This window comes from Dipteris shenzhenensis, chromosome 18 (assembly GCF_047967505.1).
Source record: "Dipteris shenzhenensis isolate YYH24624 ecotype China chromosome 18, Dip_SZ_1.0, whole genome shotgun sequence".
Classification (NCBI taxonomy): domain Eukaryota; kingdom Viridiplantae; phylum Streptophyta; class Polypodiopsida; order Gleicheniales; family Dipteridaceae; genus Dipteris; species Dipteris shenzhenensis.
Window position 1 is genome coordinate 36,943,409 of NC_141613.1, and position 16,512 is coordinate 36,959,920.

A 16,512-nucleotide genomic window follows, 5' to 3' on the forward strand; every position below is an offset into this window, starting at 1 on the left:
ACAAGTCTGAGTAAACCTTCATCAGCCATGTGATTTGAGCTCAAGACTGCAATCATGTGCTACAGAATAACACAATGATGCCAACACTTGAGATTCACAGCCAGGCCTGATATGAGAGCTTGACCACAAATGACAATCTATATCAGTCTACCCAAAAAACACCCCCACTCTAAGTACAGCAAGTACTTCGTTATATTTTGAGATGTTTTCAATACTACAAAACAGAACTGCAATATAATCATCCTCATCAATCTCAGCCTTGAGGGTAGCAAGTTGTTGAAGAAGAAAAGACTAATGTGCTCAAGTGCTCACTGAGAGTATCATTCTCCTTCATATTCAAATTAAACTTCTTCTGCTTGAGCGAAACCTTGGAGTTATTGATTTTATTACCAAACAAATTCTTCACCCAAACTTCATTTGTTGCCTTATCCAAATCCACGTATTGGATCAAATTGTCAACAAGTCCAAGGCCAATGATTGCCATAGCTTTGTCAATCTCATTCTCCCAAAAGGTCTTTTTTGGGCATCATCTTTCGGCTTTTCTTTTTTCCCATTGACAACATTCTTGCATTAAGAGAAAACAAATCTTAGTTTGCCACAAAGGAAAAAAATTTCTGTTGAACTTTTCAAAGGGTAGAGTTTTGTAAGCCTCCATACATACCTATAGAGAAGGTCTTACCAACTGAAAATCCAGTGGCAGTGTCTAATCTCTTACAAGTACTTACTAACTGTGGAGAGAATCCAAATTTCCATCATCGTAGAGATGCATGTTTGAGCTTTAAAACTTTGACAACCCAAACTTCCATGCAGCTTCATAATAACATGGTTTCTAATTCTTCTTGACAATGTTTTTCATCTTTTGAGTGCTCATCATTCGTAGAACATGAGAAGGGCACCTTGCCAATACAAGAGATCTATTTAAACCATTGTAACAGACTGGAAATGATTGTCGACAGAGATTTAAATTCTGATGAAAAAAGAATGCAAGCAGGTGAATCAAAAAATTACTGGTAGATTGTTTAAGTGTTGGTACTATTTCAGGCAATCAAGGTATAGCCCTGTGTGGCAATTTAGCTTAGCCGAACCAGGTCTTAATGCAAAGCAAGCTGGGAAGATAGGAGACAAGATGAGAATGTTGATTTTATTCCATGCACAAGTTCAGGCAGCCAACATCGTCTCAGCCTAGCTTAGTATCCTAAGTCAAAGTACAGTTGACCATTTATTTGATCATAATTAAAGAGTTTCATATGTGTTAATTATGGTCAAAGAGTTCTTTTAATGGTCAAAGAATTGACTACGATCAAAGATACTTGACTCTGGTCAAGTAAACCTGACTTCGGTCAGGGAGACTTGGTTTATTACCAAGAGGGTTAACTACGGTTAACCAGAGAACTACAGAGCTGACTACGGTCAGAGAGTGTTGACTTCGGTCAACGAGACTTGGCATGCGCCAAGAGGGTTAACCACAGTTAACCAAGATGTGCCAACTTCGGTTGGAGAGACTTGGCTATAATTAAGGCGCATCGACCCTTGGTCAAAGCTCCTTAATTATGATCAAGAGCGTTGACTTCGGTCAACCACAGAATAAATAAAATTTTTTATATTTGTTATGTGTGCACATGTGTTCAGTGGGGACGCCCACCGTGACTAGAACTAGTCCACAATGTGTTGTTTGCATGCAAAGCGCTAACAATTAATGGGTGCCATGGTGGTGCGCTTTAATTAATTGTTGCAGGTACTAGGAAGAGTTATTTTCCTAAGCCCTACGGGAGCCTAATCAGAGTCTAGGAGGCGGTTCGCGTGACCAAGTGCTTCGAAGACTCCAGAGTTGCCCTTAGTGGCATGTAATTAGGAAAGTAATGTAGAAATTGACAAGTGGCTTGTTGCCAAGAAAGGAAGCCTGAGAGCTCATGTAATGATTCATTCATTCACGTTTTGGATTTTGTATCAGGCAGCTCTATGCTGAACTCTTGTAACAGATTCTCTCTTCAAGAAATAAAATGCCTTCGGGGGGGTCCAGCCCAACATGATGTCCTAGGCCCTAGCTATGTGGAGAGAGAGAGAGAGAGAGAGAGAGAGAGAGAGAGAGAGCTCTTATGAGTGTTTCTGCAGTAAATTATGAGCGTGAGGTTCCACGAGAGAGCTAGCAATTGCATAAAAGAAATGAGAGTGTCTCTGCTATATTTTACGACTGAGGTTGCAGCGCAAGTGGCTTTTTTGCTTTTGTAAAGTGCCAAAAAGTGGAGGCAGACCGAGTGCAGCGGGATCATTATCATTTATTGGGCGTGAAAAGACAAGGCACCATCGTTTTCCCTTCAGTTCTAGTAGTAGACCTCACACGTTTTAAAGCAATTGCAGAGAGGTTGGATAGTGTTGGATCACGACATGTGGTTCTTAATCATCAAGGTCGAGCATCACCAACCCCATGTGCAACAGGTTCTCGACTATTTCTCTTTCTACCTCCTTGTTCGGGAGTAGAGCTTCCACACATACAGGTGGGGCTCCTACTTCACCAGCCTCGAGAGCCGTGCAGGCTAGCCTTGAGGCCTCATGGCATTCCTCGAAGGAGGGCACAGCTAGATGCAGCAATGGGCCGTTTTTCTTATGGAACAAATGCACCCACAGTAAAAGCCCGCAATCCTAACTTCATTGATATGGTGGAGGAGATTGCAGCCCTTGGACCACCATATGCTCCTCCCTCGTGTGAGGCCCTTAACACCACAATTTTGGTGATCGAGAAATTCGCCATAGAGAAAGCTTTGAGTCCCATCAACGACATACGGCTAAGATGTGGTGTCATAGTAATGGAAGATGGATGAAGTGACACTAGGAGCCACTTTATTCAAGGCATCGTTGCGTAGTCTAGAGGAGCCAGCTCTTTCATTAAAGCTATTGACAATTCAGAGGAGGGAAAGTCAACCAAGAACTTGGCTAGCATTTGGATGGAGGCCATTGAGTATGGTAGTCCACCTTACCCCAACATGCCAGGTGCAGGAGCTATGGACTACAACCTCGTTGAATGAATATTGCTTGTTTTTGTGATGATGTCTCATTTGAGGGCTGCATAGTTGTAAAGTTTTGTTCGAGGGTTAATTCTTTCATTGAAACAAATCGCCTTTTCCACATTCATAGTAAGGTTGTAAGGGCAAGTGCTCCCTTTCTTGTAGAGGCTTATGTATTGAATGATGGTGCACCTTCGGTAAATGATGCAATTGCATACAGATGTCTACATCTCCGGACATTCTACATATGGATCACTAGAATATATCCCTCAAGAAAAGCAAAGCAGAATATTAATGCACACAGAAAACAAAAAATCAAAATGCTCTTGCACAAAAGAAATCAGCAAACTGGAGCATTGAACATACCTCATGCAGATTTTGTTCACTATAAGAGTAGTTTCGCATGAGCGAGAGCTGCAAATACAGTATGGAAATGCATATGAATTATCTTCCACAACCAAGCAGTCTAGAGGCACTTCAGAATTTTGGTTTAGAAAACCTTGAGTTACAATGTTCAACCCCAAAAGATTATTGTGAGGCCCACACAAACCTTTTGTAGGCTTTTGTGATTGCTAATAACTGTGCTCAATAAAAGGGCACAGGAATCCGTAATCTTATTATTTGAAAGGCATAGCTCCAATAATGTTTCATTTTCCTGAAAGACAGCAGCCAGTTTTGAAACAAATGAGGTTTTTGACAGTCTTTGTTTTAGCTCCCAGAAATCTTGTTTATTACTTGACTTCTTCAATGAAATATGCCAACACAAACGGGGTAATTGAAGTCTGCAATCCATACTGTATCCAAGATCTACAATCTCATTCTAGTAGTATGCACACATTCAAGAAGCTCCAACTCTCAACTATCTTTCCAAAGATCACACATTTGATCACAATGTCAGAACACAGCATTTCTTCAAATTCTTTGACGGAAGAGGGAAAAAGAGTGTTGGTAGACTTGTATTAAGTCCACGACTGTCGGAAGAGGGATATATAGACTGACTAAAGCATCTTCTTGGTGTCCGATTATCATAACGTGTGGGAAGCACTTTATAGGGATCCACAACTGGCCAGAATTCACCTGAACAGTGTTTCCATGCAATAGGTATTCACTCCAAAATTGGACCCACAACCTTTACTAAGAAATCACTATAGAATAGGGCACCCCGGTCGATAAAAAGCACCTATTAATTAATTAGTCTTGTGTGGTGGTGGGGGGGAGTGGTATATGGCAAAATATTAGGGATAAAGGGGGAAGGGGAGAGCTTGAATTAAATAAAAGGGGGAGGGGGAGGGGGAGGGGCATTAAAGAGGGTGGGACTTGAGATTGGGGAGGGGGAAGGGCATCAAAGAGGAGACAACATCCCAAAGGGGGAGGGGGATGAGGGAGCACTTATAATACAATTATAACAAAAGGGAACACTTAGAATAGTCTATATCTTAGTGGTAGGACTCACGCGTGAGATAAACAAGGTTTTGGATTCCAAACTTTTCTTGAACGTTTGGGGAAGCCCTTCTTAGACATAGTCTATAAATAAAATAAATTAAGCCATGGAGAAACATAGGTTAATTAATGCATGAATAAATAAAGCCCTAGAGAAACATAGGTTAATTAGTCCATCAATAAATTAAGCCATAGAGAACATAGGTTAATTAAGCCATAGAGAAACATAATTAATTAATTAATTGAATTGGTAGGAGAGGTGAATAGGAGAGGATAGCATCCAAAAACAAACCAAGAAGAATATTTCATTTTATTCACTCCTCCAAAAAAACTTAAGATACGTTCTGCCAAAATCGGGAATGTTACAGCATTTAAATATCTCTATTCAATACATCTATACGTATTATGAAGTCAGGTTGCATAACTCCTCCATGAGAAACAAAACATTTTGCATGAAACATTGCTTGTGACTATGTTAATCACTCGGGATATGAGGTGTACACTCCATTCAGATCATTGATGAGACCGATACATAGACAAATATGTATAAAGTCAAGTCAAGTCCATGTTATAACTCCTCCATGAAGCATGAAACTTTGTTCATGAAACTGTGCTTTTAACTATGTTGATCACTCGGGATACGAAGTGCAAGCTCCCTTCAGATCATCGATGAGACCAGATTGTAGATAGAGAGACCATGACATGTATTTACGTGGAGATTATGTGAATTGAATGAGTGGGATAGATGCTCAAGTAGTTATGGGGTTGCTAGGGAGAAAATTTTGGGTTTTTTATGACATGGCAGTGGCACATCTTTTTTTTTTTTAAAGAGTATTGTATGAGTAGTATGATATGAGGGCATTGAATGCTCACTCATTCTCAGCTCAGGGTATAGTTGTGACAGATTGTAGACGGACGGACATATCCAATCTTGTAGCAGCTGCAGCAAAAGGGGCTGGTCCAAATGCAAGGTAGGCATGCAAACCTTGGTGAAGGGCTGGAAAAACGTGAAGCAACAAGGAGGACACCACATCTGCAAGAACAAATCTCATTGAGGGATGAAGTGTTAAGAAGGTGGAGAGAGTGAGGGAGGAGAGTCCACAAGAGATGAGTAGCGGTTCACTACATTTAAGGGCTGAATTGTTGAGAAGGTGAAATGGAGGACACATATATATACATCTCACTTAGGGTTAGGGTTAGGGTTTGTCCCATGAACCCTATATAATCCTCTCTAGATGGTGCAGTTTACACCATTCTCAACTCCCGCTCTTAAATTGTACTGTATGTAGAGGGTGCCTCATAAAAAATATTTTTGGTTTTAAGTTGCATTAAAGCAACAAAGGTGATAGAGAAAAAAAAATTTTGAATTATGCACATTGTGCACCAACAATGAATTTGAGGCAAAAGATCAAACCCACGCCAATCTGCTCTAACTCAGCATATTCACGTCATTCTACCTATGGCCCCCATGGGGAGGTGATTTTTCAAACTCTATCAAGCATCGTTCTGCTCTCATTGCATCTTTTGGCAGGTGACAAAGAACAAACGTGGAAAATGACCAGCCAGCCAAAAATTTGAGCTATCACATAACACACCATCGTTTTGCCCTCATTGCATTTTTTGGGAGGTGACAGAGAACAATCATGGAAAATGACCAGCTGGCCAAGGAATTGAGTATCACATAACACACACTGAACTGCTTTTTCAGAAGCCACATCAGCAAACAAAGCCATTCCTAACTCAAAACGTCCAGCCATGTCAACACATGACTGCCACATCAACTAACCACAGAACAACAAATAATGAAACATTAACACTGAAGGGCTTCATATCACCCTACCCCCATTACTACAAATCCACAAAGGGGACATCATCACACTAAATGACTTGGTGACCCAAAAAATGGATGAGATAAGGCCAATGAGCATATCTGCATCAAGGCCACAGATGGTATTATCACAATAGCAAATGGGAAGGCTCCGGATTCACAAGGCCTAATAGCAAAGATACTGAAATGGGGAGGATACACAACAAAAGAGATACTAACCACGCTAATAAATAACACTTTGGAAGATTTACTTCTCATGGAGTGGCAACTCAATAGAATTGTACCAATCCACAAAGGAGGAAACAATAGGGCAGCATGCAATTATAGAACATCAAGGGAAGCAATTTAATGGCAAAACTGTATGATACTTTATGTAAGCAAAAAAAAAGGGCAGAAGAGCAAGGAAAAGAGCACCATCTCAAGCGGGATTTAGGCCCAATCATTCAACAATGAAAGCTGCAATAGAGGGGGTCAAGAACAAGAGTTAAATGATTTATTGCTGTGTAGACTTCAAGAAAGCCTTTGACCCAATATCCTGCAGAAAACTATGGGAAAGGACTGAATAGCTGCAGATACCCCAAGAACTTAGGCGAGCCATGCCCAAACTATATGAGACCGTCCTCCTACAATACCAGTAGATGGGTCAATTTCTAAGGAGAAGATACATAAGCAGTGACATACGGGGCCAAACAAGGCTGTCTCTTCTAGCCACATCATTCATAGATGAGTTAGAAGATTAAACGAGATCACTCAATGAAGAGGGAACACAAATTCCCTTCATCCTACTCATCTATGCACATGATGCAGTTCTCTTTTGCAAAAGACAATGAGGACATGCAAACACAACTGGATGCATTAGCTGAATTTTGCCAACATTCAGGGATGAAAGTCAATATTCTAAAGACAAAGATCATGGTAATTGGAACAAGAAACATGCAAATGTCCTTTACATTCAAAGGAGAACCCCTAGAAAGTCACACCTACAAATATCTGGGCTTGAGGTTGAGAATTACGAGTGAATGTACATGTGAAACAAAGAGTTATGGGAGGTTTGTAAGCCTTATATAGCTTCCAAAACAAATGCAAGAAAGCACATCTATGGAGCAGGAAGTTCCTTTACACAATGCTACATATGCTGGCTTTGGAGAGGCAAAGTTGGTCTCAATTAATGCTGCGATTCAATTTTGTTGATCTTTGGAAGGAAGCTTCCCCTCTGCTGCTAGGTTTCACTTTTCAACATAATGCTCGGTCTTTGTATCAGGCTCGATTGGATCGCTGGCATAGAATCAATCCGCAGCATGGTAACATTCTCACTTCTACTTTATGGGTAGATCATGCCTTCATGCATTCTAATCATGCTCCTCTTCGGTTGAGGATCTCCTTTCATGAAATAACTATGCCAAGCTAAACATTCTCTTCAAATCAATGATCACAGGAAACTGGCTAAATGGGAGACTAGAGTAAGACAAAGAGCTTTTACAAATAAAGGCTACTCTTCCAAACAATTTTTTAAAAGCTTGCATGAGAAGAGATTAAAAACAAACAATTGCAGGGTGTTTCTACCTGATAATTCATGGACTACATCACAAACACAGTTTGCTTCTTTTTGTGTACATCATTTCTCTCAACAGTTTGGTTCAAAAGTGTGTGTGTGTGTGTGTGTGTGTTCTAGCTTTCTTTATGTCTTTGCTATCATGGAGATTTTCTGGCGTTCAAAAAATGGCAAGAAAAGTCTAAGATTACTCTCTATGCATCGTCTCTATTCTCCAAAGATGCACGGGGGTTTGAACATACTCAATATTCAAGTGCATATACTTGCTCACAGGGGGAAAATGATGTTGCAGTTTATGCAAGGGGATCAGCCTTGGGCTTTCATGATCCGTTCTCTTTTGTTGCATATTGATACTTCTGCTTTTGGGCATTGGCAGCCTACACAGTGGGATTTTCTATTTGGCTCTATTCAAGGCAAGATCAGAGGCTGTCCTTTTGTCTCTCATTTGCTTCTTGATTGGAAGCATATTTTATCCCACTTGGAATGGAATGGCAGGGATTCTTTGTTGGGAAATTCCTTGAGGGCTGAGAATATTTATTGGTCCATTGTATTCCACCCTCCTTTGGCTATACAAGAACCCAGGCGTTCTTATTTTATATCTTTCAAAGGTATTGCTTCTATGGCGGATGTACTTCAGGATGATGGCACTCTTTTATCTTTTTCTGTGGCTGCTAGCAAGTATGGTTTGGGAGATCATTATCGTCCTTTATGGCACAAAATTTCAGAAATGCTTCGACCTTTCTTGCCGGTACCTCGTTTGGAACTTCAATATAGGCTTGAGGATTGGATTGTCCATTCTTCCTCTTCTTCAGCCCGTCCTTTGAAGCTCTCACATATCACAGTGCCTTCTTTGTATAGAGTGTTGTTACCTCCGTCTTGGGTTTCTGGCAGAGCCAATTCTGTTTGGCATATGGATCGCCCATCAAAGTGGTGGAGAAAGCGGCTGCGTCTCCTTTGGCAATATAAAGTTCCTCTTCGGTAACAGGTTTTCCACTGGCAAGTCCTACTTGGCATTTTTCCATCTGGACAGTTACTCGCGCATAGACATATTGCCCCGGTTGTTTGCCACCGATGTCTACATTCTGTTGAATCTGTGCCTCACATTTTTTGACACTGTCCACATACTTGTGATTTCCTCGCTCTCGTTCCTCAGAGACTTCGAGCGAGATTTCCTACTATTACTTTGGCAGGTTCTTCTGGTTATTTGGTTTTCATCCAGCTAGACAGGGTTTTGATTTATTTTTTATTTCGGTGCGCTATTGGGCACTTTGGACTCTATGGATGGACAAAAATCATAGAGTCTTTGGTGATCCTACTTTTCCATCTTTTGTTTTTTTCAAACGATCTCTGCAGCAATCGCTTTATGATTGCTTTCAGACTCATTTGATTGACCATGATGTATATATGGCTTATACTAAGATTTTCGGTTGAGTAGTAGTTACTGCGCTTTTGGAGTACCTATGAATGTAATTATTTCAGAGCAATAAAATATTTTCTCACCAAAAAAAAAAGTGTGTGTGTGTTCGCCGACCAGAGTTTGACTTGTTCTTTTCCTCGGTTCCGTATTGGGCACTTTGGACTCTCTGTAAAGATAGAAACCATAGAGTCTATGGTGACCCTAGTTTTTCTAGATTTGTTTTCTTTCATCGTTCTTTGCAGCAATCTCTTTCTGATTGGCAGCTATGTATCTTTTAGCTTCCCAGTTTTGGGCTAGCTACCTTGTAATATAAAGCATTCAAAGTTTTCACCAAAAAAAAAAAAGAAAAAAAAAAGTGTGTGCCACTATTGGAGCCGTGTTCGGTTTATGGCAGGCTATTACTCGTATGCTGCTACCTTTTTAGCCAGTACCGCTTGTAGAGCTTCAAGACAAGCTTCAGGATTGAACTCTTTTTTCATCACACTCATCTATTCATCCTTTGAAGCTGTCCAATATTACAATGTCCTCTTTATATAAAGTTCTATTGATTCCTCCAGGCATGTCTAGTTCAGACATTGCACATTTTAGTAGTCCTGTCACTGTCATGTTCTGTCCTTGGTTCCATTCCAGGAGTCTCTCACCTTGCCTTCATGGGGGCATGTTAGAATATGAAGCCAAGTTGAGTCTGTTTGGTGTGTTCTAGTGTGAGTTCTAGTCTAGTATGTCCTATGGATGCCATGTGTCACATTGGGAGTTATCCCATATGCATAGGTGTTCATATGTGTGTGTGTGCTCTATATAAGAGTTGTACTTGTCTAGTGAATCAATCAAGTATCAAGCTACAAGCTCTTTGGTCTTCATGTGAGTACTTTTATTTTGGTTCATTGCTCTAGTCATTTCATTTCCATTTCATTATGTCTCTCTTTGAGTATCACTTCCTGTCTCCCTAGCCTACCCTCTCTCTCTCTCCCTCTCCACCATGTGCCTTCAACTCTGTGGTTTCTATCTTTCTAGAGGGTCCAGAGTGCATAGTAGCGAACCCATGAAAAGAACAACTCAAACTCCGGTCAGCGATGATAAATCCTGAAAATCCAGAAAGACTTGCTGAAGGTAGCATGAGGAAATCTCAATCTCAATCGCAACCGCTATCAAAGAAGGCCTAAAAAATCACGGGTGTCGCCGTAGTGCTAAAAGTCATAAAACACATACTCCCTCGGAGCCAAACAACGACGACAAATAGTTGGAGCAATACGTCGACATGCTTAAGGTGTCTAGACGGAAGAACCCCCAACAGAATGCGCCATAAAAAGACTTGTTGTCGAAGAGGGATCTTGGAATGCCAAATCTGCCTCAATCTTTTCCGCCACTATTTGGTTGGACGATCCAAACACCAAATTTGATTTGGCTCCCATGCCAACTCAGAGGCTAAAATATGAGCATGGTTCAGAGGTTGGACTAAGCACTCACATGGCTTTACGTCCCAAACATGACTCAGAGGCTCACGTCTCAGCATAGATGCATGAACAACTCAGAGGTCTAAAAGACCAATGCACCAGCATCCTAGAACTCATATGACAGGCTGATAACTAGACCCTATCAATGCCAATATATGGCTTCCACAGTACATCCCCCTCTTGACTCCAGGGACTAACTAGGAACATGGAGTCACACACCAAACATATAAGAGAAAATACATCATTTTAGGAGGACTATCCAAGTCAGAGGACCTTTATTAACTCTTCAAACATTCTTTTTAGAGGGCTACTCAAGGCAAAGAACCTTTAACTATTAAAAAAATATAAAAGATTTCATGCATAGCAAGGGCGGAGAACCCAGGAGCCCGAAGTAGCTACTGCACAAGAGTGTGCACATCCTGATGCAAAGAGGTATGTCAATGAAGAACCAGACGAGGATACCCTCGAATGATCTGTCAATGAAGGCCATAGGAGCAGCTACCAAGGGAGATCGTGTCATGACTCTCAATGTGCCGATCGGAGAGTCACCAAATGCTCAAGGGAGCTTCCCAGTTGAAGACGCAAATCATGGACCGCTCAAATCAGATCTGTAAGCACCAATGGCAAGCTCGAATGAAGGCGGTAAGAGAGGCAATCTATGGCGGAATCACGAGCAAGTTTTGGCATGGATTTCGAGGGTAGGAGCAGCAACAGTAGACGGCATCAGATGGCGCAGCAATGGAGGCAGTCACCGAAGTGTACCGAGATCAGAGAAATGATATTTGACTGTTCAGGACTGTCAAACACCGCAATGTCGCAATGTTGGAGATGACGAGGCGTGAAAAGAGTATTCCCCGCTGTCGAAAGCCTCAAGTCACTGTAACGAAGTGTCGGTATAGTCAAAATGACTTGTGGGTAAGCTCGGAAAGCTCAAATCACTATTGGAGCTCACAGGAGTCCAAATCTGAGCAAAAAATGCCAAAAAATAGCCTAAAATTGCTCCGAATCGCCTTCTGACAAGTTGTACAAACTCCTGGCACTGTCGTGCATCCTCCTGCAAAGGTCTATAAGGGCGTACAGACAAAAAGTCAAAAAAAAAAAATCCTCGAAATGGTGTGGGACAGGGTCGTTTATGTTTGGGTAGTGCCAAAATGTCAAAAAACGTTGAAATCGGACCTCAAAAGGCCAAAAAACAGCCGCTGGACTGCTCCAAAACAAGTTTCTGGCGACCGACTGACGAAGAATGTCCGCCAATGCTGAGGGAGAACCACGAACTGATGCGAGAGCAAGCTGAACTCACAAACGAGGACCAGAAGCAATCACTAAGACACCGGAGTACTTGATGGCGAAGAGCCTTTCATAGCATTCTTTGTCATTTTCTATCATCATCTTAGTCAGCATCATTTACAAGTGTCAACATTGCAGGAGCCTCAACATCCTTAGGATCACTAGCATAAACGACATCCTTCGAGAATATGTGGCTCTCTTGATCAATAGCAAATATGGATTGCTTGCTCTCAAGACGGTCAGAATGTAAAAGGTCAACACTTCCATAGTCACATGTTTCAAATGCAACAATGTCAAGATACATGGATCTTCAACGAATAAGCATGAAACTCCATCAAGAATAGGATCAAAGATATCACTCTCATCATCCATATGAGTTGATGCACTAGTTGTGAATGATAAAGGAATTTTTAAGATTTTCATATTCACCTTTTGCTTCACATTTATATGTGTAACAATCAAGATTTCTTGATCACCACATGAGTCTTCAACAAACAATCCAGAAACTCCTTCAAAAGACTCATCATGTTCTGTAGGAGGAGAAACATCACCCAATAGAACAAAGGTAGAGGTATCCTTATCCAAAGATGGAAATGAATGAATCTTTGACTCCACCCACTTTGGCATTTCTTTGAGAAGTTCACGAGTGAAGGATCAAAACCTGCTTGAGGATTCATCTTTTGTTGGGATGACCTTCACAACTATTGGTTGCTCCATGCTCTCTTCCATTTTCAAAGATCTTGCTTTCCTTTAAGGAGTAGAAGGCACAATTCACTATGTTTCACTGCAAGATTCCGGACCTGAAGTTATGAATCCTTTGCCTTCGCTTGTTTTGTTTCTTCCATCATGAGACTTTCCTCTTTCTCTCGTAAGGGAATTTCTTCCATCATTGCTAATGTCTTTTCTTCTTTTTGCTTAAACCCAGGACACTCATTGCGATAGTGTCCCCTTTCATGGCATTCATAGCAAGTAATCCCAATTATATCTCGAGGACTCTCTTCACTCTTATGACCTCTAGGCAGCCATGCATTTACCAAATGTAATTTCAAATCGGTAAACTCAGCCATCAATTGAGAAATATTATGATCTAACTTTGAGGACTTTTGTACCTGAGGAGTTTCCATCATCTTCGCCTGGGAAGCCAAAGTCGATGATGTGGGAGCAGACATAAATAAGGATTCAATTTGTAAAGAAGCTTCCTTCTTGGTTGCAATACGAAGTGCCTCCATGTATGTCCTTGTATCTTTACACATTACTTTTGAACAAAGACGAGGCTCCAAAGCCATCACAAACTTGCTCATCTGAAGGTACTCCATTACCAAAGAATTTTTAGAGTCCCCCATTATAGAAGAAGAAGCAGCAACAACATATAAAGTAGCCTGTTGATACTTCATGAACAACGCCTCATACCTCACTGATAAGGTGGAAATTGACTCTCCTTCCTTTTGGGAAATCTGGTCCAACTGCAATAGTAAGGCATTTGACGACTCCATCGTCCCAAATCTCTCCTTCATTGCTTTAGTCAACCTTTCCCAATCACTCTTGGTCTCTTCTCGTAAAGCCTCATGCCAAGTTAAGGCCACGCCCTCTAAGAAATCTGGAAGTATTTCAGTTCGCTCCGTCATAGACCGACCTGTCAAGCAACATGCTCGATTGAACTCTCGGAGATAACTCCCCGGATCTTCTTCCTTTGATCCACGGAACACTGGGATGTTGAACATTTTTACACCAAAAGATGAGTAGAAACAAAAAACTTTTCCAAAGATGACTTTCTTTCCTTCAATCTAACGGGATCGTGCGGTAATGATAGAAGGATTCTAGGCAGAACCTGCCCAGCGTCTCCACCAAAAGATGTGACACAAAACTAGAGGTTTGGTTTTGGTCACATCTCAACCCACAAATTGAAGAAGAGAGAGTAGATTTGGGCATTAGATGAAGCTTAAAGAGACACTCACTCTCTATCTTCTCACATCAAAACAAAGATATAGACGTCAAAGATGAGGTTGTACTCTAGCATTGGAAATAAGAAAGGCTGACGGGAAGCATTGATTTGAGCTAATCGGTCAGCCCCAAAAGTAAGAACGAGCCGTTGTTGGAAGAACATCTTTTGACTCAACACAATGTGAACTGATGTGAAAGGCGTGAATTGATAGGGCGTGAAAGGCATGAATTGATAGGGCTGATTTGGCTGAATGGGATGATTGGGGCAAAACATAGATCTCGAAAAGACAAAGATTCTGATATCAATTTCATTCAAAATGGAGCTTGGAACAGAAAGTTATAATGGTTTCACGAAAGGTTCTCAAAACTGCTCCAAACAACAGACCCGATCACTCAGACAACAATAACTTTTATCCTACTAAATGGAACAAATATCTGAATACATCAGTAGATAGGTCTTGAAAAGACGAAGATTCTGATATCAGTTTCATTCAAAACGGAGCTTCGAATAGAAAGTTATGACAATTTTACGAAAGGTTCTCAAAACTGCTCCAAACAACAGACCCGACCACTTGGACAACAATAACTTTTATTCTACTAAATGGAACAAATATATGAATACATCAGTAGATAGATCTTGAAAAGAAGAAGATTCTGATGTAAGTTTCATTCAAAACGTAGCTCGGAGTAGAAAGTTATGACCATTTTACAAAGACTGTCAAAATTGTCCATACTCGACTGCAGTTATGGAAAGGGCAACGATCTCCTTCAGCAAAGAAGTAGCTTCCCAGATACATGGCAAATTGAGGTCGCCCAGGGAAGTAGAGAATACCCTTAACACAGATCTAGAAATGACTCACTCATGTGGGTACACTAAGCTTTAGAGCGAGGAGAGAGGAGATGAAAGAAGGATGAGGAAAAGGAAGCATGAACTTTATTCAAAACATCAGTAGCAAGAAGAGGGGTACAAAGTAAGAGCCTAATGCTCTAGGGAGAAGGGAAAAGATAGGCAAAGCTAGATACAAGTGATGGCATAGCTACGAAGGGAAGAACCAGATGATGGAGAGGGAGGAGGGAGGTCTCTTTTATAGAGCAATTCTCACCCTCCTTCACCTTGTTACATTTTCAGCCAATAGATTCCTTCACCCCCTAGTGACATAAGGACAGGAGTCACCATCAAATGTCCTTCTGGGCACATTTTGACAAGTGTCCCATCACAAGAGCTCATGACTCTTTAAAAATTGAGAAAGTCAAGAGTCTTTCCCCTTGGAGTCCATAGGGACCCTCTCTTTTCCATATGTCAACATCCTCCATATACCACCTTGGAATTCTACAAGGATTTCTCTTGACTTTACACTCTTCCACACTCCTCCACATGCCCTCCATGTGCTTGGCATGTGCTCTCCATATTATTTTAGTACATTATGGAGGCCATGCAAAATACATGACTCATTTCTATCTTCCCAATTACAAAGCAAATAATCTCTCTCTCAAACTATTCTATTCCTATACCAAGGTATTTATAATTCATACTCGTGGTATTTACAATGATGCACTCCACTCATAATCACATTTGCAATCATTTTCACTAATTATTCTAATTAGTGTCAAACCCACATTAATGATTACATGAAATAAAGTAGTCAACATAAAAAGATTGACAAGCTGCAATGAGAGTAGCCGCAAAGAGCCGTCTCCCGCCACCAACTTCTGCGTCACGTTTCTTGGTTCTTTGTCTCCATGGCTAGCTTTTGTCACCTTGCGGGCCCCACAAATATTCCCACAGGTTTTAAAACAAAATATCATTTTTTATTGTCACAGTAGATCCTCACGGATAACCTGGTTGACCTTATGTGATATCAAGGGAGAAAACCGAGCATCCATGCTCTACTGGAAGGGAGGTAGTCTATCCATGTAGAGCCCCAGTCGCTAAAACCATCTCTCTGTACGTTCATATCAGAACCTCTGGTCTCCTGTTGCTGCAAGTGCCATAGAAGAGGATAAAGCTATCCATGGTAGCCTGCTAAGCCCCGAGGAGTAATCCCCATATTCCCTAACTCGGTACAGATACGTGATGACATGAAATGCAGCATCTAGTTGTAAAGGGGGTGACCCAAACTCAGCGTGAATGATCTGGTGAGGAACGGATGGCTTACCACGAGTCATCCATGATAACATGAGAACCTGTAGCCGCTCCACACGGGCCCACTCTGTATCCGACAAGTCTAGCTCCCAACAAGGGCTGCCGTACATCCCCGCTGGGCGAACCAAGGAGTCAAAAAGCAACCCCTTGGTGCATGGATCCTGAAAGTGCGAGCGAAAGCATTGCTTCTCTAGTCTGGCCAATGAATCATACCCTCTGCTCAAGCGTGTCTGCATCGCGGGTCTCATAGTGAAGCTGGGTCCGGAGAAGATAACCCCAAGATAAGTATATGATGAAACTATCTCAACAGGTGACCCCTCAAATGTGAACTGCTCCTAACGCATGATGGCTCGAGATGTATTGAAGATCATGACCTTGGTTTTACCCAGGTTGACCTTCAAATCATGAGACTCAAAAAAGGAATGTAGTGCGTCTAGGTGTCTCTGGA

The 16,512-nt window shown here is 41.4% G+C and overlaps 1 protein-coding gene across 6 annotated transcripts in view; it reads right to left on the reverse strand.

Annotated features, from left to right (window-relative positions):
• LOC147891182 (uncharacterized) overlaps positions 1-16,512 on the reverse strand; it is a 161,213-nt gene that overhangs the window by 17,707 nt on the left and 126,994 nt on the right. For all 6 annotated transcript variants that reach the window (XM_087390081.1, XM_087390085.1, XM_087390084.1 and 3 more), the window contains 2 exons: positions 3,553-3,657; positions 3,369-3,416 (listed from right to left, as the gene is read on the reverse strand). In XM_087390081.1, coding sequence (XP_087246207.1) covers positions 3,369-3,416; positions 3,553-3,657 — 153 coding nt within the window. The remainder of the gene's footprint in view (positions 1-3,368; positions 3,417-3,552; positions 3,658-16,512) is intronic.